The following is a 26,900-nucleotide window of genomic DNA, read 5'->3' as shown; positions in this document are numbered from 1 at the left end:
TCAGTACATTGTTGGCACACCCCCCATTGTTTTGACCTCAAAGGACTGAGACCAGCTATTATTCATCCCTCTCCAGGATCATGCTTACAACTCCGTAGTCACTTCTCATTTGGTGAAAATATAACCTCGGGAACATTCAGGAAATAAAGAGGACTGGGCTGATTAGTATGGCAAGATCAGAATGCTAAACAGACTAGAGAAGAGATTCAGGATTATTGTTTTTTGTTTTTTTATTACTTGATATTACTTGATTGACTTGATCATGAGAATGGAAAGAATATTAGACTGTTAAACTGAATCACTTCTAGCTTTAACCTAGCAGCAGGCAGCACATGAAATGTGCCAGAAGCTGTAGCAGTTTCTATCTTCCAACCCTGACATGACAAATCATTCAAGCTGTGGAGACCTGGTGTGACTTTTTTCAGGAGAGTGGACATAAAGCTAAAACTTCAGGTTAAAAACTGCAGATCAAGAGTCTTCCTGCTTTGAACTGCGGAACTGTATCTGTCTCCTGTTCAGCCTCAAGTGATGTACTGCTATTCTGTAATGAGACATTTCTAAGCAGGACTGTGGTCAGTCAGGTGTGTCTGAGGGATAACTTGGGATTGTTTCTGTCAACCAAGCAGTGCTGTCAGCTCTACTTTCCACTATCAGGGTGCTGAAATGCAGAGACGGCAAAAGAATCTTTAGCAACAAATGGAGCCATTATTCAGTGCGTTTGACATGTTATTGGGCCATTTTCCTCCCTCGCTAGTCGCCTCGCTCTCTCCTCTTCATCGTTTAAAATAGAATTATTGGATGTTGCCAAGTTACTGTTTGTCAAGGGCAAGAATGATAACTAGCAGTGGTCTGTGAGAGATAAGCGTTTTCTTCATGTGTAAGAGCTGCAGTCTAATATGGAAACTCTGCTAGGCATCAATTCCATGTGCCATGTCTGTACAGAAATTCAATTTTAGGTTTTTCATGCAAACTTGTATCTCTGTCAGGTTCTAACATGGGCCGAGAGTCTTGAAGTAGATGAATTAAACAGAAAAGCGCCAGGTAGAGAAAGAAGCGAGGCCAGTTTGACCTTTTCCAAAATAGACCAGAGGGCAATTGGACTCATTCCGATCTGAGATCAAGAACAATAAAACCATCCGCCTCTGACTTGATTGCAGCCAGCAGCCGTGAAGGACGGGTAAATGATGGGTCAGTGGATGTAAAAGCTAGTTGGGTATTTGACAGAAAATGTGTAAAGATCCATAGTCCCTGGAGGATGAAGAGGACTAATAACTTGCTTCCTCGCTTTACCTTTGTTGCGCCACAGCGAGATTGATATTTGCTGAATTTGACATCGATAGATGGCTGCGATTCTAAAAATTTAATTTAGTGCTACCCTGCTGTCCAAATTCTACTATTTCATGGATCATGATCAGATATCTTTAAAGCTAGTAATATTCCTATAAACATCACTTCTGCTTTGTGTTTAGGTGTCATATGTTAGCAGTGTTTGGCACAGTTTTGCACCATGGGCATTCACACATCTCAGCAAAGATGTGAGAACAGGAGGGAAATGAATGAAAACTGCTGTTAAATCCTCTCTCTTCACAGTAAAAACACCCTTTTTTTCCTCCGCAATGTTTGACTATAGCTACCAGTATTTTCTCAGCTATATAATATCTGTGTCTTCTAACCGCTGCAAAGTGGCTTGTTGTGAGAATGTCAGAACTGGTGCCTGGTGGTGTCTTTTTCCCCTGCCTGCCTGGCCATTAACAGCAATAGAAACCAGCTGTGTGAAGCAATCTCTCTTGTCACTCATCTGTAAAGTCCTACCATTTGCTTCAGCCTTAAAAAACACTCCCTTCAGTACAGTTTGAAATCCTGCCCTGTCTTTACTTCCGTCTGTTTTCGATTACAGTTATTATCGCAAGCTGCTTCTTCTGGCTCGCTCTGGAATATTTGTGTGTCGTGCATATGAATGCGTGTACGTGTGTGTATCTTTCTTTAGATCTTTTCCTCGGGGCAGTGTGCCTTTCACCTCCAGATTGTAACCCTGCTGTTCTTGGAAGCATGTTTTGTAATTTATCATTAACAGTGGGTGTGTGCGTGCATCACGAGTTTCTTTTTTGTTTGTCAGTGCTGTGTGATATATCGGCACTTGACCAGTCGGTTGTTTCGGGACTATCCAGAGATTCCACCCCACCCTCAATGCCCGCCCTAAATTGTGCTCCTGAGCACAGATCTCATGTCCATTGCCAACGCCAGCAGAGAGCCAACAAAAGCAGAGCAGAAGGAATTGGGTTACATTTACAGCAAAGAGTCTCCTGCTATAAATTCATCCCAGTAACAAATACGCTTGTACAAGTGGATACTTAAAGGGAATGAAGATCGTCTTTGATGCTGGATGTGATGCCGCACCTTTAAAGAGAGTTTTCGAAAGCTGCTCAGTTTTGATTCGGGTGTTTACACACTGATGCACGTCTGCGTTATTCAGGTTAATCTGTTTTTGTGTGGCAGACTGTGTTATTGCCAAGGACAAGGCTAGTCGGTAAATCCATTCAGCTGACCTGTAGGCCATCAAGAGAGACGTGATCTTGTCAGCAAGCATCGATCACACATGCTGTCTCTCTCAAAGTCCTTGGTGTACATTTTGCCCATTTTTACGTCTTTCCGTACACAAAAATATCTTCCTCTACACTCACATCTTTTTAACTTTTTCCCTCGCATGTCTCCTCCTCCACCTCTCACCCTTTCTCTCTTTTTCATCTATCCTCAAACCTCTCTTTAAAAACCCTGTGGCTTTCTTCATTTGCCCCCCTCTCCGGTCACATTCATATATAACTGTCTGACCTCAGTTATACCCCAGCCCCCCCTCATTACAGTGTAATAAAAAGAATGTAATAAATAACACAGAAATGACACTCATTGTCTGCTGTGGTGATGTAAAGACTGTCCAAGTAATTTCAAATGTCCACATTAGCATTAATCTGCTGCCACACGCTTGCATTGCTGGGGGCATACATGTTGAACACTATTTCGTTTTCTTGTGTGTGTGTGTGTGTGTGTGTGTGTGTGTATGTGTGTGTGTAATTGTGACAGGTCAGTAATGCATTCCCTTGTCAGTGTGCAGAGATGGAGAGGTGCGGTTCCATTAAGTCTCTACTGGTGGGCCATAAATCAAAGTGTGTGTCTGTGCCTGTGTGTGTGAGAGAGAGAGAGAGAGAGAGAGAGAGACTGACTCCCAGTGGCAGATCTTGATACTTTGGTCCTTGCACAGTTTTACCTTTTTAGCCCTGAAATGATAAAATCAAAACAATATCAAATAAAGGCTGAAATTTCTCAGTTTTTGTAGATGGTACAACAACAAAAGAAAGAAGTCACTTACTGCAGAATATTTGAGCACTTACCTGGTAATGAAAACAGCCCCTCAGTCCAAATGTTCTCTGTCTCTCCCTCAGGTTCATCAGTACTACAGCTCCCTGCCTGAGGACAAGGTGCCCTACGTGAACAGCCCAGGGGAGAAATACAGGATCAAACAGCTGCTCAATCAGCTCCCGCCCCACGACAATGAGGTGAGTCCAAACAGATGCCCTCCCCCACCACCTTCCATGCATCCATCCATCCATCCATTCATCCATTCAGGGCAATACAGAGATAAGAGGGGGAGCGGGGAGAAGACAGACGCTTTAAAAAGTGGAGTCTGTCTCCCTAATGGGCGAGATAGGGAAGTGTTTATCGCTGCCTATTAAAGTTGGTTACATTAATAAATTATTACCACAGTTTGTTTGAAGAGATTAAAAGAAGGGATCCCCGTGAAGGTCGGCTCTGTTTCCCACCTTAGTTTAGGCTAACAGTCAGCCTGAGCTGTTATTTCTTTTCACTTTATTAAGCGGGACTTCACAGAACCAATTTGTGGTCAGGTAGTGGGTGGGTTCTTAATTCCACCTACTAATCTGATTGGTCAGTTGTTTCGTCAGCTGCGATCTGAGAGCCAGTTATTCATTTGGTGATGTGGTTCCTGGTTAGTCCTGATTCACAATTTGCACCCAGCAAAAGCAGAGCACAATATCAGCACTTCTTAGCAATGACAAAAACATGACAATGACAATTAATTCAACTCTGGGATCAGTCACTGACCTGGCAAACATTATACAGTTATTGAAATCTTTAAAAAAAACAAAACTATTTCTATTCACTTTAATTAGTGTTCATTCATCCATCCATTTTCTGTCACCGCTCCAGTTCATGTTCTTGTGGTTTCATGGTCATGTGATCTTCATCCAGGTGCGCTACTGTAACAGTCTGGATGATGAGGAGAAGCGAGAGCTGAAGCTCTTCAGTAACCAGCGGAAGCGCGAAAACCTGGGTCGGGGCAACGTCCGCCCACTCCCCGTGACGATGATGGGGGCGATCTGCGAACAGGTAGCTGAAAGAAATGTCGAAAGCATAAAATATACATTTGACCTCCGTGTTATTTATTGATTTATTTTTTATATAAATGTCATTTCTATGTGGACAGAGAAGTGACAGAAGTGAGTCATGTGGCAGACATATGGAACAACCTGCTGGCATGTCAGTGGGGTTTAATGTTGACGTATATAAACGAGGGAGATGCAGTTAAATTACTATTGTGACCTTGTCGCACATCAAACTCTTAAAGTGATGTGTGTGGGTATGGTGCCCCCTCTTTATTTTCTTCTTTTTATGCCTCACCAACTATAAAAATTCTGAAATACAGCTGATTTCATTATAGTTGAGTTAGACTGCTCTAAATTCTCTAGATGCTTAGTGTTTGTACTCTTATATAATGGAAGTTTGGAGCTGAATGGAATTCCCATTTAACAATAAACATACACACTTCATGCATCCACTGGCCGTTTGTCATTTTATTTACAACAAGCTCAAACAAGGTGGAGATACTCAGTGCTGTGCTGGTGCTCCGGGTGTACAGCTGCTTTATAGCTCGTGTTTCTTATCCAGTTAGCAGACACACACACACACGAGGGAGTGGATTGTTGGGAGAGTTTGTATTGATTGAATCCCCCCCCCCCCCCCCCTCTCTTTGGTTTCTCGCAGCTCTAGGCTTTGTGCCAGTTAGATAACCTGATTGCAACTCTACCTCCGTCTCCACCTTCCCACCCCTCTAAATCTGCTTTGCCTGCCTGACCTTTCCTCCCGTCTTACTGGTGCTGCTGCTCGTTTATCTTCCCGTCTTCTCTGATTGTACACCTCCATGCCTCTCTCACACTTTTTTTTTTAATCTTCCCTACATATCTCTCCGTTAATAAATCTATCGTTTGTCCCACCAGTGTCCTCCACCAAATTCCCCTCAAATTCTTTATCTCTCTGGTTCCCACCTCCTGAACACACCTTTGTGCTCGCAGCCTTTTCGACTTGCATAATTGTGTTACAGAGATTTACTGATCCAGTATGTTCGATTGGTATCAGCACTAACCTGACCTTATTAGAGATCCAATGGAAGGAGGACTTTAAGTTCATGGAAATCTCTTGATTTATTGCGTCTTCTGTAGCGCTGATGTGACTGTTTAATCCGTGAAACATTTTCAGTTAACAGAATGTTTTCTGGAGTCTTTTGTGAGGCTAAACTGTCCGGCCATTGTTTGGACAGAACAACCAATTTACAGCTATTAACTTCGGCTTTAGTATATGTATTACTTGACTGTAACTTTTTGTAGACCAATCTATCAATTGTATTATCAATTAAGTAACGGGTGATATTAAGTGATGATGACAGTGGTTGGAATTGCGGCCATTATCCTCTGATGCTCCAGTAAGTTTGACTAAAGGTCCAATAAATGGAGTTCATCCCAGATTTAAAACAATTTTTCACTTCCTGTCGGATTAGATTGTAATTCCATCCCTCTAAATGAAGCAAATTGGATTAGACGGTCTTATGTCCTGTTTCCAATGAACCGTTTTAACAGGAATTACTTTACATTAAGCAATCAGTGATGCCATACAACAAATCAGGATGCTGGCCTGTCTGTTCATTAAAAAAAAAAAGAAGCTCTGCAGGCATGGACTTTCAGCTTTCCTTATGCTTTGAAAAACTCATTTGAGCCATGTGACTTCTTGCTGGATCATGACACATGAGTCTCACGGGGTGGTTTTTTTTTTCACGTGCAAAGATTTTACATTATTGTATCAAAGAAGCGTTTCATTCAATTCTGTACTTTGAGCTTTAGACACTTTTTAAATAAGAAACGAAACAGTGCTCACATTGGATTCATATAAGAGAAAGCTGGTAAATTGCGACAAATAAACCCAGCGATCATTTAGTTGTTTCATTTCATTTTCTGTTTAGTGTGGAGGCCAGATAAACGGCGGAGACATTGCTGTGTTCGCATCCCGGGCAGGTCACGGTGTGTGTTGGCACCCTGCGTGCTTCGTGTGCAGCATGTGCAACGAGCTGTTGGTGGACCTCATTTATTTCTACCAGGATGGAAAGATCTACTGCGGCCGGCACCACGCCGAGAGGCTGAAGCCACGCTGCACTGCCTGCGATGAGGTAAACGCACATCACACGCAGACACACAAGGCTACACGTGGATGGTCATGTCTTAATAGGTACACGTCACCCACTTGGACAAGCTGTGCCTGTAACTGTGCCAGTAGGGCTATTTATAGTGTTTACACACATGCACTCTGCACTTACACATGCCTATATACACACCAAATTGCTGTCATACGACGCTTACGAGCTCACAGCACACTCCGTCACAGTTTAATGTCTGCTGAGGTTTATCCAGTTTAAAGGGGTTGAGTTTCAATATCCTGATCTCCCAGCCCATTAACGCCGACTCTTACTCTGCAAATGGGGACAAGGACTCTTTTGGCACTTAAATGCATCCCAGCGGTTTAACAGCAGCGTAATTAAAAGCAAATGCACCACCAAGATTTCAGTTCCTCACACACATTAGCCTCCTACACGAACTGGCGACAAAGAATGATCTAAGAGTGCCAAGCTGCAGAGGAAAAAATGGTATGGAGTGGGAGGGCAAGCAGTCTTTGTCCTGTCATTCAGCACGCAGTAATAACCCAACTGCCGTTTTATCGCTATGGACTTTCAATAAACAATACTCTTTCTTATGTATTTGTTCTTAGATCATCTTTGCAGATGAGTGCACCGAGGCAGAGGGCCGTCACTGGCATATGAAGCACTTTTGCTGTTTTGAGTGCGAGACTGTGCTGGGGGGTCAGCGTTACATCATGAAGGAGGGACGGCCCTACTGCTGTTCCTGCTTCGAGTCCCTGTATGCAGAGTACTGCGATTCCTGCGGGGAACATATTGGTATGCTGCCTCACTCCCCATCATCCATCACTTCCATCTATTGTTTCCATCACTGTTCATATGGACTGCATTAATGACTAGAAGTTCATGCAAAGAATTGGTTGCTGAAAGGTTATTAAAGTTCCAAATACATAATTTATATATAAGAGGATTCAGATGCAAGTTTGCACAGAGAAGAAAAGAGTTACAGTAGCATGGATGTGGTCTTGTTTTCAGCATTTTCTCATGGAATAAAGTTCAGAATATTTGTGGCAGGGGTGCAAAACTGAGCACCACAGACTTACCTTTACAAAGCACAGAAATGTATACAATATACATCATGCAGTGTGGAACTCAACATTTGGGAAAAGGGATGACTATCACGTGGCTTTTCAAATTATGGGCCAGTTTTTGGTTGCTATTTTTGTTTTTTTAAGTTTATAAAGGCATAAAGTGTCAGACAAGTGTAGAGACAACCCCAGCGAGAGAAGAAAATGGGGGATTTTTCAGCTGGAAACATTCCTATAAGCAATTTTTCTGTCTTCGAGTTCATGCTCATGTGCATGCATGTGTAACTGCACACGTACGTGTGTGTTTCCCAGGACAGGATGCCCAGGTGTGATTTTTGGCACATATTTCTCTACAGATTTGCGCTGTAATTATTAGTCAGACAGGATACAGAAAAGTATTTGGCCTCAAAAATAAAACTGATTACAAATGAAAACCACCAGAAAGCACTCTCAATCCAGATGGCAGTCATTAGCAAATAGCTGGTTTTCTTTTCCCCTGCAACAACTGGAAACATTCTCAAAATGCTATGTGTTTATACAATGCTGGGCGAGCGTCATAATGAGTTTACCCTGAAACACAGCAAAGTTGCCGCCTCTAGCTCCATTTTCCATTTTCTTACTGTATAAGCTACTTGCAGTATGCTGCAATTTTACACAACACAGCTTGTTTAAATTACATTTTTAAATGTTATGCCCTTTGATACCATGAATACGTGAGTATGAGTATCTGTCATTTATGTGTTTATCTTTCCTGCAGGTATTGATCAAGGCCAGATGACGTATGACGGGCAGCACTGGCATGCTACTGAAAGCTGCTTCTGCTGTGCACGCTGTAAACGCTCTCTGCTGGGTCGGCCTTTCCTGCCCAAGCAAGGCCAGATCTTCTGCTCCCGCTCCTGCAGTCTAGGGGAAGAGCCTAATGGCTCCGACTCTTCTGATTCGGCCTTTCAAAGTGCTCGCTCCACTAGAGAGTCCAGACGCAGCTCTAAAACAACAAAGAATGGAGGGGGAGGCGGGGTGCAGACTGAAAGATGTTCAGGGGAAGTGGACCCACTATCTTTACAAATGGATCTTCTGAGTCTGTCCAGCCAAACACCCAGTTTGACTCGTGAGCCACCTTCCTGGCAGAACCAGGAGCAAGCAGGCGTTGGTTACACTTATGAATCCCAATCTGATCCAACTGCTAATCCCACACCTCTCCAGCTTCTTAGCCAGTGCAATGTCAGAAGTGTCTATAACCCCACCTGCTCTGGACAGAATAATCAACAGCAGGATTACAGGATCAAGGAGAATGGAGGTTTAAAGCGACCGCCTATTTCAGCCATGAAAGGCCACTCTCTGAATGAGACGTGGTTCCAACAGCAAGCTCCAGAAGAGTACTATCCACCCAAACTGAGGACCCAAAAGAGCTTCACTGAGGTGTCCCACTGCACTCAAAAACACAATGGCTTCTCCTCAGACAAGCGTTCAATTAGTTTGCACGGTTTTCAGAGGGACAGAGATGCGGGGCCTTCAGCAACTACCCAACAAACCGCAAGGAGCAGGAACCCAATAAATGCACTTAACTTGACAGAGCAACTGACCCCGTTAGAGCAGACCCCAAGAGGATCCATGGAGTCTCTGGCTCTCTCCAATGCTACAGGTTGGTGTGGTAGTAGTACACACTAGATCTTGGTTTGACTTGTGTGTTTGCATGTTGTTGCATATTAAGATGTTTCCTCAAGCTAATGTGACAGTGAGTAAAAGGCAGTGATTTCTCCAAATTCTACTCTGTTTCCTTACAGGCAACTCAGATGCTGGGGGAAAGCGTCAGGAGCACCTTTCACGTTTCTCTATGCCGGACCTGAGCAAAGACTCTGGAATGAATGTGTCTGAGAAAAGTCATGTGGACACCCTCAACTCCTCAGGGCAGTTTCGCAGCTCTGAGTCTATTCACAGTCTCACTGCTGGTCAGTCCTATATGGAAATGAACCCTCGCAGACCCACTCAATACCAGATGCAGTACTGTGACCCTTCTGGCATGGGTGTGGGCATGGGTATGGGCATTACTCGTTTACCACCTGGCTTCACCTTTCAGGAGGAAGATGGGCTTAGTTTGGTGAGCAACGCCAACGCTTCACGCTTGCCTCCCATTAGTGAGCGCAGGGTGGGTGGAGGTGGTGGTGGAGGTGGAGGAAGGGGAGCCAGTATCCGGATAGATGCCCCAGAAGAGACTCCACAGAGGCGTAGGCACCACCATCACCGCTCTCGGAGATCCCGTCGTTCTCGTTCAGAAAACGCTCTCCACTTGGTGGCAGAGCAAAGACAAAGGCCTCAAGAAAGACCACAGCTACATGTCCGAGAGGATTATGACTGTTTCCCGCCACCAAGGAGTGCAAGAGACCAGTTTGGTGGAAGAGGAGGAGGGGGAAGATACCAGCCCCAACTCTTCAGGCAGTGCCCCAGGACCACTTCAGACCTGAGTCTACAAAACCCTGGGGCCAACAGACGCACTGGCTTGAATCAGTACTCCTGGGATGATTATGATGACGATGACTGGTGCTCCACTTGCTCATCATCCTCAGAATCAGAGGATGAAGGTTACTTCTTGGGTGAACCGATACCCAGGCCCATCCAGCTGCGCTACCTCAGCAACCAGGAGCTGGTCCACAAGTATAACAACGCAGGAATGGGAGGACCCAACCGTAGTGGGCAGTTACACACCCGCAAACGCAGAAAAAGCAAGAACTGCATTATCTCTTAACATCTTGACATTTGCTCATTATATAACTTTTTAGCCCTTTTCAGACATGCATTCCTTACCTTTAATCTAGCAACATCTGAACATGTTACTTCAGCAGTGCCAATCTTACAAAGCACTGGATAAGTTTGAAAGTATGCCGTAACATTAATGGATTGGCTTGGACAATAGTAGGGATTATGTGTGTCTGCTCTGAGTTGTTAAGCTCACTATTATTTTGGAAGTTAAAAAGCCAGTAACTGGCAAATCAGACCACCAGTTCTCAGTAGGTATCTCATGGTCTCACTCTGCTCAAGAAAGCCACAAACCCATTCCTTTTTGAAAAAACGTAAACACAATAAACTGACCTTTTCCCCCCCACACACCGGACAAAGTTTTAATATCCTGCATTTTCCACATTTAAGCACCAACGCTGGTCAGTGCATACCTCATGGACCAGTGACTTCATGTATATATCATCTTAACATACCGTACTGAAGATAGACTATGAATGATGACTTTAACCTATTCTAACCTGTTCAGAAAACATTAATAAAAAGCAATGTAAACAAGTTAGTTTGCCTCCAGCTGTTTATGGAAGTCTTTCTTCTGAGCATATTACATACCTGCAGTAAGTTAGCAGCAAGATTTTTGTGGCACTTGGTTTTTAAATTACAATAAAATATCTTTAATGTGGAGACAGGGATGATGACCTTTTAGACTTTAGACAAATGACCTGTCCTAGTTTTTAGGCTACAGTTTATAAAGTGTCTAATCTGTTTACAAAAATGTGTGGATGTGGATGTATTCCCATGACTACAAATTGACCTGGCAGATATATATATTTATTAAATGAAAGCTGATTACAGCCAGAAAGTTTTCCTTCCTTCAGTGCTTTCTGAGTGAAGCCATGAGAACATTTATGTAAAATGGACCTACATCTGAATGACAGAACCCTCTGACTTAAACAAATTCATGAAGCTAGCAATGTTACATATATCCCATGTCTGAAAAGGGCTGTTGTTCACCTTGTGTACACTAAAATTCTCCATCTGGAACAAAAACAAAATCACCTACTCCAACTATCCAGTGTTATTTATCATTGATTATGATGTAATTGAAAGTCAGTGATGAATTACAGTCAGTTAACAGTAAAAAAAAAACAAGTGTTTGCATGTTTTTTTTTCCTTTTTTTTTAACTTTTCACAATAACTCCTGAGTATTAAGGCGAACAGTTACATGTGCAGTTTTGTCAAGTCCCAATGTTTATCAAAAGCTGAGGTGCAATTTTTTTTAACTTAATTTCCACGCAGCAAACGAGTGTACATTACCAGATAGTTTTGCTTTTTCATGCAATGTGATTTAGATATAGGATATAATGTACTATTGAATTCAGTTTAATAGTATGTAAATAGATAAAAGAATTAATAATTTCACTTAAGTTAATGAAGTCAGTGTACATATGGTTGTAAATGAAGCCTCACATATTTTTATATTTGTATAGATGGAGTCATTTATGTATTAAATATCTATAATGTAGAGATAGAAAAATGACCAAAACAACGTTATGCATGTGTTATTTGGCTGACCTGGTCCTGCATTTGGAATAAAAGAGTACTTCAGTGAGTTTCACTGAGTGACCTGTATTTCTCTCCAGAGATAGGGCAAGTGCGCAAAAGAGTCACTTTGTCCATCTGTTTAATAAATAAATGAATGACAGTGGGCTGTAGAAGCCGGTTAGAGTCATCCTCAGATGAATTGTTCGACGGTGTATGCACTCATATTCAAACACACAGAGGTCCATTGTCCTGGAAACATGCCACTGCATTTCTGGTTTATTGCATCAGCTTGCACAAGTTGGAAACTGCTGACAAAGGTCTAGGGATTTAGTTATTGAAACCTGGTGATGCTACAAATATTCTTTGTTACCATGCTAATGGGGTGGCTGAGACATTGTTGTTCCTGAAATTGGCCAAATTAAAAGCTGGTTTTCATGATGCCTAAGACACTGACATTTAATTACATTTCTGTCAGGGTGAGCTGCATATTCAGTCTCAACCAGACTGACACTGACACTTGTGTCTAATTTGGAATTCTTACAACATCTGCGTCTCATTCAGGGGCAAATATGGCCCAAATGTCACAATGCACCTGACATCTGGCCCATATTATGTGAACCTGTGGCCATGTTGAGGCAGCCCGACTCGCCCTGATTGAGAGCCCAAAAGAAAGCTGCACATGTGGGCCATTTCTAGGGCCAATCATTCCCTGGTGTCTTATTAACATCAGAACATACTGAAATAGTTTAACATGGTAAACTTTGAATAATGTTTTATTGGCTATAATGTTAAAGGACATGAAGGACAGCAGTGCATGTGCACAAGTTGATAGCAAACACATCTTTAGAAGCCAAGGTGCGGCACTACAAGCCAACAGGAGCAGATGTACCAATGTAGCAAGTCTGCTAGCATCATCAAAGGCACTTGTTGAAATGGGCTAATTTAGCTCAAGATTAAAAACTTGGCTAGTAAGCGATCACCAACGCAGCCGAACATCAAACAACTGCGACAACACAAGATATGGTTCACTGGCTAATATTTTACTAATCCAAAGGCAAGGCCAACTCGACATCCATCGTACATCCTGTGTAAAGCTCTCTTACCAACTGAAAGCCAGTCCACAATATACTCTTTACACCCTCATGCTTTGTATCATTCCCTTTGCCTTCCTCTTTATGTGTCTCCTCATTTTTGCCATGATGTTTGTAGTAAGAATACTAAGCTAAATTCTTCTTATGGCTGGCTGAAGACCCAGAGATTGTGGTGAACACACATGTGGTGATTCTGACTTTGCTGTAGGTGTGAATGGTTTTCTGTCTCTATGTGTGCTCTCTAACTGATCGGCCTAGGGTTACCCTGCCTCTTGGCCTATGGCAACTGGAATAAGCCCCCTTCCACTCTGAATTGGATAAATGGAAGAAGATGGATGGATTTTACTTTACTTTGCATTTGTTTTTGTACTTTGTTAAGGTAACTAGTGCCATACCTCATGAATTACCAAGCAGAGGAACACAAGGTGCTACATGAAATGAGCAATTTGGAGTACATATCACATGATGTATATTTGCTTGCTAATGAGCACTACGGGGGGATTTCCAATTACAACCCCCCCCCCCCAAACTGTGGCCACCTCCAGAGAAATGGTACTAAGGAGGGAAACTTGCTGACTCAAGCCAAGTAAGATTCTTCAGCCATGCTTGAAAACCTGTTCATTAGATTTCCTGGCAACATCTTGATGGATGCTCTGACAGTTTTTATTTCATCTTAAGTCCACTGAAATTCAAAACAAATCTGCAATGTCAAAAGTATTTTACTTTTTGAATACTCTGACTAAAGAGAAAAGATTTAAAATGGTAATAGAAACAACAAGACATGCACAGGAGGGTTAATTATTTGTACAGTAGAGCAGGTGGTATTGGAAAGTGTTAAGCAAAGTCATACTGTAAATTGGATTGATAATGTCCATGTGGTCTGGGGATTACTGCTGCTAGTCCCATAATCCCACCCCACCCCTCCCCTCACACACACACACACACATACACACTTGGAACAAGGTGTGCAAACGCCAGTCTCCTGATCCATTGAAGCTCTAATGTTGTTGGCATAATGGTCACATTAGTATGTTTGCCTCACCTGAACTCAGACAATAAGGCGTGTAGCTCAGCTTTCGTGTTTACTTGGGGATGTGCAGATAACTCATAGACAGGAAGGAATGGACCTGAATTAGTCTGTCATTATACCGCAAAGCCAGCTGCAAAAACATGAGTCACATTATGTCTGACTGCTGCTGATGGCCTGGCCAGTAAATGTGGACTTTGCTGCTTTAAGCGTTCATGTTGCAGACTGTATATCATTGGGGTGTCTGTCACTCAAATCCTTTTACTTAAAAGGTACTGAGACATACAGTGAGAGTCAGTCTTTGGTCTGCCTTCAATAACGTGAATATTATTGCTCTTGAAACACGAGCTTCCCTTACATCATCACTGCTTGCCCATATTAGTTTGTTTCTTTATTAGTCCCTCACCCGTATGTGTGTGTGTGTGTGTGTGTGTGTGTGTGTGTGTGTGGGGAGTCTCCAAGTGTTTAATTAAAAGCAAATGGAAGCCGTACACTGAAGGGTGCCACAGATTGCAGCCATATGCTTCCCGCGCTGTGCCGTATTCAAGATAGCGGATGGTGGGGAGATAATCCTCGAGTGGTTTGGATGCTTCCAGTTGTGACAGTCATATTGTCAGCCAAGCGTGTAATTTAGAGCCATGAGCGGTTAGGTGTCTTCACTGTACAAAGAAGTTACAGTCTGGTGATAGTCGAACTAGGTGTCATGAAGAAGAGGTTTAATCGTTTCGTGATCATGACTGACATTGTTAGTCTTGAACAATAATGTTCTCCAGATCATGTGGATGAAAAGCATTTTTATTTACCCTCTTATTTTGTTTGAGCAGGTGTACATTTCAGTTATTACATACAAACTTAGATTAATAACATCTGGGACTACAAATGCCCTATTTGAAAAGGAGTACAAATTTCTGTCTAATCCCAGCTCTACTCTTCTTTTTTTGTCTGCCACACAGTAAATTTACAAAATGTTCGATAAAGGTTTGACAAGAAAAAAATGCCCTTGTAATACATGCATCCTAGTAGTCCTCATGTTGTATTTGTGCCTTAAAAGCCACTTCATTTAGAAAATGCAACAGTTTCATTAACAACCAGACGTGTGTGTGTGTGTGTTGTGTGTGTGTGTGTGTGTGTGTGTGTGTGTGTGTGTGTGTGTGTGTGTGTGTGTGTGTGTGTGTGTGTGTGTAGGCTCAGATGCATGGCTGTCATGGGTTGAAACAGTTGGAGTTGTTTTAGGAGACTCTAAAAGCTGTAATTATCGGTCCTTAAGAGCAGAATGGCTGCAAATTACAGCTGCACTCTGAGCAAACTAAAATAGCTTGATTCAGTTATTTACAAATGAAGAATGCCAACCGCGTGCTATCGCACATGCACACGCAACAAGCTCGCTATCGCTGGCACGCAAGTAGATACAAACTCCAAGCACATACACATGCGCACACATGTTCACTGGCCTTGCTGAATAGGAGACGCGTGACAAGTCTGACTGAGGCCTTACCAGACAGCTACTCTCCTACAGCTCTATCATGTGTGTTCAATTAGTGTGGAAAGAATGCATAAATACAGTTATCACTGTGCCAAAAATCACTTTCTCAAATGACTGAAAATCAAGTTTAGAAGATTTGTTATGTTGTTCGGGAAGTTTTTTTCCTGTCCAGTGGATTGTGAATCCCCGTATTCTGAGACCGTAGTAGCTTTTAAACAGATCAGCCACATTAAAACCACCTGCCTGTCCCCTTCATGCCACAGCTCTGGATTAGTTAGGACTTTTTGGGTTGGCCTGTGGTGTGTTGTAATACTCAGAATTAGGATTTAGTGAGTCTGAACACCACATCAGTGCTCTGTGGACTCCTGTTCTTGCTGTCGCGATGGTGGGGGAGGCCACTGCTGATGCATACGGTCTCTTCTATGATTATTCTACAGCACATTTCTACCCTGATCTATGACTCTCGCAGTCGTTTCTGTTCAGCCTCACTCTCCTGTGTGACAGGGTCACTTCTCTCACAAAGTGGATGTGCTAATATCATGTGACAGTAACCCTGCTGTCCATCTGTCTTTTCTCTGCTCTACTCACCAAGAAAACATGGCTACCACACCCAAATTGAATTATCTCCAACAAGTTCCTTGCTCCTCTAATTTAAGGAGCTCCAAAGTGTCACAGGCCAGCATTAGACTTGTAGACCTTGACTAAACCTGCTAATCTCAGAATTCATTCTCACCCACTTAAGGCTGTGTGACCTTTGTCCTTTCCACTGGCTTCAAGTGTGGCTGGTCAAGACTTTATATCCGGATTGCCTTCACTTCTCAAACTAATTCCTTGTTCTAATAGACTTGACGGCAAGTTTTTAAAGAGCGCTGTAAATAGGACTCATGACACGCACTGTACTATTAATTAGAGCCCATAAAAGGCCTCTGTGGGGGCCGTCATTAGGCCTTATTGTTGTCATTCAGCCACAGTGAGACAAAATAATCTTTCATTTTCAGTGTTTGCTTAGTATGACACGTGGCGCAGTGAAATGCTGCCAGGTTTGGATTAATCTGCAGATCCAACAGCTCGGAGGGGAACCCCGCCATAATGGAGAACAGCATGCTGGGTATTTTAGTGCTGCACTGCCAATGAGCTCATGGTATCAGCTCACTCTACCCCTTTTCACCACTGTGACTCATTAAGAAGCATAATTCCCAGGAGGGATCCCATCTGCATGCCACCTGTAGGAAGTTCCCTCTGAAAGCAACACTTAATGCATCCTGCATCAACACAATTTAAGCTCAATGCTTGTGTTCATCTCTTCACTGCCCTTTCTCTCTTCATTTTCCTATTACCCACATCTTTTTCTGTCTCTGTTTAGCCCAGATGATGGATAGACTGATTAGGCCTTCAGCTGTATCTGAAGCATAGGTGGTCTTGGAGCTAGGAAAGCCCCTTTTCAGACAAACACTGCCGCTTTCTACGCACTGCATGTAAATGGCAGTTGGCGAAATAAATACTAGCTGATGAGCTCGCTCCACCAGTGGGACGAGACCATGAAGGGGAAGGCAGTCCAGAGTGGTTCACCGCAAAATGTGCTTTTTAAACTATCCTCTAAATGTGTAGTCTGGTGGCAAGTCTCTGCCGACATTGCAGATTTTATCGCAGAAATGGCCAATCTGGACAACCTCAGGTGTAAACTGGATACAAGATTCAGGGTTCTTTATCATCATTGTAAAAGAAAAAGACAATGACATTAGATTAGCAAATATAAAAATAAGTTGAATAAACGTTAAATAGAAATACATTTTTCATTTAATTAATGCAGACACAACATCCATCAAAATTTCCCATATTTTCCACTATGCAATACATTCACTGCCATTGTATGCATTAAAAAAAGTCCATCAATGTGCTTGACTATGAACAACAAACTATGTGGGGTTTTTTTTTAATTGTTAATGACCTTATTGCAAGGACAGAGCAAGCAAGTGTTACAACTGCAGTCTGACACTATTTGTAAAGTGAAAAGCTTCTTGTACACAGTTGTTGAGCAGCTTTTGTTTACACAAACTGAAGCTGTACTTCGGTAAAGCGAGAGACTGGTATCAGTATGACCTGCTAATTCCCCTGACATCTGCTCCTCATTCTCTTCCACTTAGAAAAAGTAGATAATCATCACACACAATGGTCAGTAATATCAGGTGGAATGTTTTTTGTTCAGGCCGTGCACTAAAAAGCATTGTGTCATTTAACCTCCTAACACCCGAACTCTTCCATGGCATACATTTTTAATTTCTCTTTGATATTTGGGCTGGTTGGGGCCTGATGAATGTAAAAACAAAGAATTACCGGATTTATTTATTTATTTTGTCCAATTTTTGTTTCTAAGGAAAATGAGAGCCACAAATGAGGATATTCGTTTAAAAATTTCAATAGAACAGTAGCAGTATAATGTCCTCGTAAGTGGATTTCAGGCCCTTGTAGAGCAAAATTGAGTATTTGGGTCTAAATAACCAAGAATGTGATGTCCACATATGTGGACGGAGGGTCCTAGGAGGTTAATAAATCTACCCACATGGTTCAGAGAGAACAAACCTGGAGAAACCAGCTTGTCCCAAAATCTTGAGACTTATAAGACAATGATTCATTTAATCTGTAACACATGCAGCTGTGTTCACTCTACTCTGATTTGCAGTACTGTCTGTGAGCTCAGTGTTACCAGGCGGAGTGATGGCTGAACGATGGCCCTCATTTCACCCCTTCTTCAATTTGCATTGTTGCTCTGCTGGAGGAGGATTTACTTAATGTTTAATGCTTAAGTGTAAACCATGAAAAGCTTTCTCTTCTTTTTTCCCCCATTAGATACGTAATATGAATAAGACTGATGTATGTGAATGTACCATTTTGAATTTCAATGAAGTTATAGGCAAAAACACCACGGTCAAAACATCAAAAGAGGCACACTGTATCACTAAGTGGCCAAGGTACGTTTTGAACTCCACACATCTCAGAAAGAAACAGACACAGAGGAAACAGTTGCAAGTGGAGAATTTGACATGTGCTGATGAACAGTGAGAATTCTCTGTGATCAATGGGTCAAAAATGTCTGAAATATTTATTTACTAATTAACTATAATGACAAACGATAATAGATATGTAAAGCCTTTATTTACCTCAATTTAAGCATCTATGAAAACAAGATTTAGTTCATTTGTCCTGTTTGCTCTGGGCTACAGTAACTGCACTGGGTTGGTGTAAATGGTAAATGGCCTGTATTTGTATAGCGCTTTTACTAGTGTGCTTGTGTGCATGCTCTGTCGAGTTACTGCCTCCCAGCAGAAAGCTAATATCGCCACCTGCTGACGTGAATATTTCAAAATAGCTCTGCAAGTAAGAAATGTTAACAAAGATTGCTCCACTTGTTTAATTACTCCTCCCTCGTTGTTATCAAAGCACAGCATGGTATCGTTTCAGAATGATCAGCCAAGCCAGGATACTGCCAATCACAACGTGGACCCCCAGAGTGCTGAACTGTGGGCAGAGTGTTATTAACAGCTAATGAAGACCCCGTGGCTGCTAGCAGCTGTTGGTTTGTGATAAGGAAGAAGAGACTTGTTATGTACATCATCATAACCAGCCATACACAGCCACTCAAAGAGCCCAACGGAGGTGAGGAAAACTCACAGACCAGGCATTCAATTTGATTTAATATGCAATAATAAGAACAAGGACAGTGATGAAAATATAATAAAAAATGAAGTCAAATCTTGCCCAATAAAATGTGTAGAAGGTTATTCTGATTTTTTCTGTTCAAAATGGGTTAGAAATACTAATAATAATAAAATCAACATATCATGTTAAAAAGAGTAGTTGTTCGCTCTGTGCTTTTGGTTGTTGCTGTGTTAGCTAATTCATCTGTAATTTTTTTTTAATAACAATGTCCCTTTTTACTTTCTACTCTTCAAAAAAAAAAAAAAAAAAGCAATTCGAATCATCCACAATGCAGGTTATAGGGAACATACAAACTCACTATTTTTGCAGTCTGAAATATTGAAATTTGACGATCTAGTGATATTCCAAACAGCACAAATTATATTCAGAGCAAAAAATAAAGAACTGCCAGGTAATATTCTGAGTATGTTTTTTTTTAAAGGAGGAAGTTATAATTTAAGGGGTTTTTGTAACTTCAAAACAATGAAGGTATGTACTACAAGAAAAGGCTTTTGTGTTTCTGTTCATTGAGTGAAACTATGGAACTGTCAGGGGTTGCTGAGTGGAGGCGAGGAAGTGACCCAAACGCAGGACTCGTGGATAGTTAGGTGAAGGTTGGTGTTTATTGCGATGGAGTGAACAAACAGAACAGAGGTAGGAAAAGGCTGGCTGGACGACTGGACGACTGAATGAATGAAGGACTGACTGACTGACTGGCTGGCTGAACAAACGACAACGTAACATCAATGACACGACAGAACTGGTGAAACCGAGGAACTTAAATACACAGGTTGAATGATGACAATGATTGGAAACAGGTGAGTACAGGGCTGAACATAATCTGACTAATGACACGAGAGACAAGCTGACACGGGGAAAAACAGGAAGTGAAAGCATTGATGTGGCAACATAACCTAAATGTGACAAAACTGAAAACACTGGGTCACCGACCCAGGAACCCTGACAGTACCCCCCCCCCCCCCCCCCCCCCCCCCTTCAAAGGCCGGTGTTCTGGGAATTTCTCCTACCCCGCAAACCGTCCTACCCGTTGTTCCTGAGCATGTGCGCGCATGCGCACAACACAAAAAGGCAAGCTAAGCGTATCCGGCTGTGATTTTACGCTACCCCGTTGTCATATTTGCAGGAGAATAGGTAAGTAGTAAGCATTAGTACTTTTTATTGACGTTGATACTTGATTTTTTTTTAAGCCTTTGTGATTGTTTGTCAATATTAAAGTGAAGTCGCTATCTGCTTTCTGCACAACTGTCGAATTTGCAGCTTCGGTGAAGTCTGCTGTCAAGTTACTGGACACGTGGTATTTGCACAACACTTTTGAGTCCGCAGCTTCGGTGTTTTAAGGCTGTTTCGGTAATGTCGTTATTTAATAAGTTAAATTATTTGCATTGTTAACTGCACATATTGAAGCTCATAAGAAAATGTTTGCTTACATTCGTAGATATGGAGAAGAAGTGGGAAGAGATTTACGCGTTCATTTCTGCGGGCTCCTACCCTTCAGGATATGACAAGGCTCAGAGGCAAAACCTCAGAAGATATGCCTCAAAATTCAAACAAAAGGGTCAGTAATTTATTGTTAATACTAACAACTCATATATGTGGTTAAATTAATTTCTAAATATATATTGTTTTACTGCAGATGGAGAACTCTTTGTTGGAACAAGAAGAGTAGTAAAAACCATGGATGATGCCAGGAAGATATTTCATGAGTTTCATTCATCTCCAATTGGAGGACACACTGGCACACACAAAACGCTAAATGCAGTGTGTTCCAGATTTTACTGGTTTGGTATGACAGTTGACATTAAAACATGGGTATGTATTAACTGTTTGTACTGTTGTTAAATAGTGTTTAAAATAAGCTAAGATAATTTTTTTGATATCAGTTAAAAGAGAAACTGTACACTTGTAAAATATAAATAAATATGGTTAATTAGTGATATTACAGTAATAACCTGTAGGCCTGGCAGAGATTTGAAGATGCACACAAAGTATTGTTGCTAAATTGTTTGTTCGTTAGAGAATATGTCATTAAGTGTTTTGTTTGTTTTTTTTTCACAAATGAGAATGTTGAACATTTACGTGAACTCCATAAATATTTTTACCTTAAAGATTCTGGAATGTGACCAATGTCAAAAAGTTGGGAAACCACTGACTGCTGTGCAACCGTTGCAGTGTATTCAGGTAAATATTATGCCACGTTTACCCATCAAACTATGCTTGTAGCTCATATTCATAAAGGCAGGAGGGTTAACTAATTTTAACCATCAATGTTAATGTGTACATTATACAAATTGTTATTCAAATTATTAATTTGTCCTTGATAGGTGTCTGAAGTGTGGGAACTTATTGGTATAGATCTTACTGGACCTCTTCCTAAAACTTCAAGCGGCTTCCAGTATATACTTACTGCAACTGACTACTTTTCAAAATGGGTCGAAGCTTTCCCATTAAAAACAAAATCTGCATCTGAGGTAGCCCAGCACTTGTGCTCCATTATATATAGACATGGCTGCCCCAAAAGGATTTTGTCAGACCAAGGCAGAGAGTTTGTGAATGAAGTAAGTGTTAAATAATTTTCAGTTACGTTTTTTAACTTTACTTCACTGGGGTCAAAGATTTTTTCTTGTGTGCTTGTATAAGAAGTATAAGAACCTTGTCCTTATCTGTTGAAGCTCAACTCTGATCTTTGCAAGTTATTGCAAATTGAAAGAAGTGTCACAGCAGCATACCATCCACAGACCAATGGTCTAGATGAAAAGACCAATGACAACATAAAAAGGTATGCCTAATTTTTATCTATCAGTTTTTAATAACATTACTTATGTTATTCAAACTTAATTGTTACTTAATAATTTATTAATTTCTTTACTTCTAATTAAACTTTCATTACTGTCTTTACATATTTCTATGCCTGCATTTAGAGCCCTCCGAAAAATGGTGAATGACCAGCAGAATAACTGGGATCTGTATCTAGATCCCACCCTGTTTTCACTGCGGTCAAAAGTACACACCACAACAAAATACTCACCTTTTTTTCTGATGTATGGAAGAGAGGCAGTATTTCCATCAGAAGTGCCTGCTCAAGTGCCGGTGAGTGTTTGTCAAATTCTATGTTAGAACTAAGAATTGAAACCATTTAAGAAAAAAACCCAGTAATGTCTTTATGAATATGATATCATCTTGTTTTAATTGCTAATATCTACAAAATTTTAGATTTCCAACATCATTCTGCCAGACGACAAAAGGTACAGTGACTATGTACAGTCTGAAAGTGAAGCACAACATGCAGTTAATGAAACTGCACAAGAAAACATTGCGAAGTCACAAGACAAGCAAAAGGTTGCATACGCCAAGCGGGCCCTGAAAAAGTACAAAAATGTTGTGTACAATGTAGGGGATCAAATTCTGCTTCTAAATATGAGGAAACGTGGGCGAAAAGGAGGAAGACTTGAACCGGATTTTACAGGTCCCTACACAATTGATGAATTCAGTGGAAAATGTGTTAGACTGAAAATGCTGAGGGAAATACTTTAAAAAGTCTATACAGTATTGACCACATTAAACCCTATAGAAGAAGCCACCCTGTCCAAGTCTCAACTCCAACTGAACCTGTTGAGAGTAGCCCATCTTCTGAGATGTGGCCTTGCAGTCCTCAGCATCATTATGAAGCGCTGCAAAATAACAGATCCTCTGTCATTCAGTTTGCGCCAAAAATAGCTCAGGTAAAATCAGTCCAAGCACCAGAAGAGCTTGTACCAGTGACCCCCCAGAAACCCAGCACGCAAGAAAAAGGTGGCATAGCTAAAAATCTCATTCTGACCGGTTGGTCAATTGTTGCCAGTTTGGCTAGTCGAATGGATAGAATGTTTTATTTTTTTCTCCCCTCTTGCTAATTTTGACCTGTTGGTCCAATTTTGGCTAATTTCTGATTTACATAAAGCCACTCCCCTCTGGCATGTTTATTTTGTTGGCCCGTTGGCCCTTGTCTGCTTGTGGCCCGTTGGCCCTTGTCTGCTTGTGGCCCGTTGGCCCTTGTCTGCTTGTGGCCCGTTGGCCCTTGTCTGCTTGTGGCCCGTTGGCCCTTGTCTGCTTGTGGCCCGTTGGCCCTTGTCTGCTTGTGGCCCGTTGGCCATTGACCGTGATTTTCAAATGGCAACTGTTATTACTAAAGAAACTTATCATATTTTGTTTTTTAGTGAAGTGGCTTTGGGCTGCAAAAGACACCGGGCGTGTGGAGGCAGTTGTTGGGCCATACAAATTGTATGACTCTTCTTTTCGCACACTGGAGGACAGTGGGTGGCTTTCTGATGAGGTAAGTGAAGTAATCATTTTTGGTCCTAGTGGTGGTCTGTAAAAATAATCTTTTAATCCAAACAGGTCATTGATGCATACCTGCACTGCCTCATTGGGAAACAAAAGGCAAGTAAGAACATATGCCGGTTATTTCACAAAAGTATTTTAAACAATTTTGTAATCTTTTAAAAAATAAAAATCTTGCATTTTTCAGAAACCCGTGTATCAGTTGTCTTGCGTTGTTGCAACCTCTCTGTTTTCTGGGAAGTTTAAATGTGTCAGCAAGGTAATGTAGATGTTATATTGGTTATATAGTGTATGTTATGTAAATAAATCTAAACCTTTATAAACTTAAAAATATTCCACAGATGTTGTTTCCGGCTGAGGACATTTGGTTGTGCCCACTGAACTCTGGTGCACACTGGATCCTTGTGGTACATGTTCACACCTCATGTGTTTTTTCTCTTTTTGCTTTACTGTTCTTTTTAGCAGCATATTCTTATTTTGAAAATGCTTACAATTGATTATGTTTACTTAAGTGAGTGTAATACACATATTCTACTAAATACAATTTTTATTTTAGGTTGTCAAAATCTCCTCACAATCTGTACTGCTGTTAGACCCTCTTGGAAATGAAGGTTGTTATGAAAGGAAAGTTATGCGTAACTGGAGGTATTCATCATTCATTAATTATCTGTTTTGGGTTGTTTTGTTTGTGAGGGTTTTTTTTTCTTTTTATTTAGAGCTAAATGCTGGCTACATTTTAAAAACTTGTTTTATTTTTATTAGGAATTTTCTGAAGATGAAAGGAAAGGAAGAGTCCCGAGTGGATTGGAAAATGGAGACTCTGCCACACAACAAGCAGATGGACTCCAGCAGTTGTGGAGTTTTAGTGTTGAAGGTATTTAATAAGCAATTGTATTTAATTGTATTTATTGTATTTAACTAGAATTAAGTTAATCAATTGCAATTACTGTAACATGTTTTACAGTTTGCCGAACACTACCTTCTGAGTGGAGAGGTTACTAGGGTGCTGTCCACTCCAGAAGCCATTGGGCTGCACCGCACTGAAATTGCTTGCGAACTGCTAGAACATCAAAGTAAGTAGAGTCATGTGCTTTTGTATTGCAATAGCACTTTCAGTTTTGTTTAAAAACTGTTAGGTTGAACGCCAGTGTGTTTCTAGGTAATGCTGATGACTACTGTGTGGTTTGTTCCATGCTGGAAGCCGATCCTGAGTCCAGTATGATTGAAATGGTAAAACAAATAAACCACAAATGCAATATACAGTAGCTTGCAATAGTATTCGGCCCCCTTGAACTTTTCCACATTCTGTCACATTACAGCCACAAACACAAATCAATTTTAATTGGAATTCCACATGAAAGACCAATACAAAGTGGTGTACACGTGAGAAGTGGAACAACAATCATACATGATTCCAAACAATTTTTACAAATAAATAACTGAAAAGTGGGGTGTGCGTAATTATTCAGCCCCCTGAGTCAATACTTTATAGAACCACCTTTATCTGCAATTACAGCTGTCAGTCTTTTAGGGTATGTCTCTACCAGCTAGAGACTGGTAGAGACATTGGTCTTTCACGTGGAATTCCAATAAAATTGATTCACGTTTGTGAATGCAATCTGACAAAATGTGGAAAAGTTCAAGGGGGCCGAATACTTTTGGAAGCCACTGTAGTAATTATTTTCTCATCAAATTCATAATGTTGGTTAACACACTTACACCCCCCCGTTCTCCCTCTTCAGGTGCAGTGCGAGTTTTGTTCCAGATGGGCACATTTTGGATGTGCTCATTATGACAGCAGCCTGGTGAACTACCTGTGCGACAAATGTGCATAATTTGTACACTGTTTCTTTTTCAGTTCTTTCTCCCTGTGTTCTGTTGGATCTATAAATGTCAAATATATGTATCTGTAAATATATTCAGTAAATATATACTGTAACTATAATGGAGTGAGTTCATTGTCAAAGTTTATATAGTCAGGTGTTCCAATCACTTCAATGGTGACAGCTGTATAACTTAAGCACCTTGGCATGCTGACTGCTTCTACAAACAAGTGCCAAACCATGCTACCTTTGTTATTATAAACTAGAAGCATAGTCTGACAGGAGGAATTACGTGCCAAAACATGCTACCTTTGTTAATAAGCGCAAGAAGCATAATTCTGACGGGAAAAATTACGTGCCAAAACATGCTACCTTTGTTATTATAAACTAGAAGCATAGTCTGACAGGAGGAATTACGTGCCAAAACATGCTACCTTTGTTAATAAGAGCAAGAAGCATAATTCTGACGGGAAAAATTACGTGCCAAAACATGCTACCTTTGTTAATAAGCGCAAGAAGCATAATTCTGACGGGAAAAATTACGTGCCAAAACATGCTACCTTTGTTAATAAGCGCAAGAAGCATAATTCTGACGGGAAAAATTACGTGCCAAAACATGCTACCTTTGTTATTAAAAACTACAAGCATAGTCTGACGGGAAGAATTACGTGCCAAAACATGCTACCTTTGTTAATAAGAGCAAGAAGCATAATTCTGACGGGAAAAATCACGTGCCAAAACATGCTACCTTTGTGAATGTGACCTACAAGCACACTTTAATGGGTAAAAAGAAGTGTCAAACCGTACTGGCTTTATGAATATCAGCTACAAACATACTCTGATGGGCAAAGTTAAGTGGCAAACCATCATACCTACTTAAATTAGTGCTGGAATTATTGTTTGGCAGCAGAAATGTGCATAAATTATGTACAGTAGGACATTTTGCCAAAGTAGGGCAGTTTGTCATATGGCAGCGTAAAATTATCCTACGGGTAGGACGTTTTGCCAAAGTAGGATGGTTTGTCAGAGGACACCGTAAAATTATCCTACGGGTAGGACGTTTTGCCAAAGTAGGATGGTTTGTCAGAACACCGGCACCCGACGGCCAAAAGAGAAAAAGACCAGAACAGGGCGGGTGGAGGGGGCCCAGGACGGAGGGACGGAGTCCACACAGAGACAGTTCAGGTGGGCGGCCCCGAGGAAGGCGGCGGTAGCCCCTGAGCTGGTCCGGTGGGCGGCCGCAGGGAAGGCGGCGGCGGTGGACGGCCGCGCCGGCGATGACGTCCAGAACGTGGCTGGGGCGACGGCGCGGCAGCCGCAGGACCAGACGAAGCAGAGGCTGACGCCGAGGCTGAGGCTGGACCAGGCGACGGCACGGGAGCCGGGGGTGACGGAGCCACAGCTTTAGGGCCAGCGGGCGCGGAAGCCCCTGGCTGGAGAGCGGGAGAGCTCACAGCTGGCTCTGGGTGCTGTGGCTGCAGGTCCGGGAACTGAACAGGGTGGTGGATGAGTGACTGAACTGACTGGAGTGGAAGCTGAACAGCAGGCGACTGAACTGACTGGAGTGGAAGCTGAACAGCAGGCGACTGAACTGACTGGAGTGG

The 26,900-nt window shown here is 41.7% G+C and overlaps 2 protein-coding genes across 6 annotated transcripts in view; both read left to right on the top strand.

Moving 5' to 3' along the window:
* Positions 1 to 11,916, top strand: part of prickle2b (prickle homolog 2b) — an 88,405-nt gene extending 76,489 nt beyond the window's left edge. For all 4 annotated transcript variants that reach the window (XM_085158954.1, XM_085158956.1, XM_085158957.1 and 1 more), the window contains 6 exons: positions 3,438 to 3,551; positions 4,264 to 4,401; positions 6,305 to 6,508; positions 7,105 to 7,291; positions 8,318 to 9,202; positions 9,345 to 11,916. In XM_085158954.1, the coding sequence (XP_085015080.1) occupies positions 3,438 to 3,551; positions 4,264 to 4,401; positions 6,305 to 6,508; positions 7,105 to 7,291; positions 8,318 to 9,202; positions 9,345 to 10,303 (2,487 nt within the window). In that variant the 3' untranslated portion in view covers positions 10,304 to 11,916. The remainder of the gene's footprint in view (positions 1 to 3,437; positions 3,552 to 4,263; positions 4,402 to 6,304; positions 6,509 to 7,104; positions 7,292 to 8,317; positions 9,203 to 9,344) is intronic.
* Positions 11,917 to 23,601: 11,685 nt separating this feature from the next.
* On the top strand, positions 23,602 to 26,380 carry LOC146518944 (sentrin-specific protease 1-like). 2 transcript variants are annotated; one of them, XM_085158951.1, is made up of 7 exons: positions 23,602 to 23,732; positions 23,815 to 23,880; positions 24,030 to 24,118; positions 24,236 to 24,347; positions 24,438 to 24,546; positions 24,633 to 24,703; positions 25,216 to 26,378. In XM_085158951.1, the coding sequence occupies exons 2-7, from the start codon at positions 23,815 to 23,817 to the stop codon at positions 25,306 to 25,308; spliced, it is 540 nt and encodes a 179-aa protein (XP_085015077.1). In that variant the 5' UTR covers positions 23,602 to 23,732; the 3' UTR covers positions 25,309 to 26,378. The 2 variants fall into 2 exon arrangements, with proteins under 2 accessions (XP_085015077.1, XP_085015078.1); XM_085158952.1 differs by lacking the exon at positions 24,633 to 24,703 and having other exon boundaries at positions 25,216 to 26,380.
* The last annotated feature ends 520 nt before the right edge of the window (positions 26,381 to 26,900 follow it).

Source organism: Neolamprologus multifasciatus, chromosome 5 (assembly GCF_963576455.1).
Source record: "Neolamprologus multifasciatus chromosome 5, fNeoMul1.2, whole genome shotgun sequence".
Taxonomy (NCBI): domain Eukaryota; kingdom Metazoa; phylum Chordata; class Actinopteri; order Cichliformes; family Cichlidae; genus Neolamprologus; species Neolamprologus multifasciatus.
The sequence above is the reverse complement of the archived record's forward strand: the minus strand, read 5'-3'. Positions and strand labels throughout refer to the sequence as shown.

Coding starts and splice junctions, on each gene's coding strand:
- LOC146518944 (XM_085158951.1), top strand. CDS start 23,815: ATGTTGTTTCCGGCTGAGGACATTTGGTTGTGCCCACTGAACTCTGGT. Junction 24,348..24,437: donor GTGGAGTTTTAGTGTTGAAG/GTATTTAATAAG, acceptor CATGTTTTACAG/TTTGCCGAACACTACCTTCT. Junction 24,704..25,215: donor AGTCCAGTATGATTGAAATG/GTAAAACAAATA, acceptor CTCCCTCTTCAG/GTGCAGTGCGAGTTTTGTTC.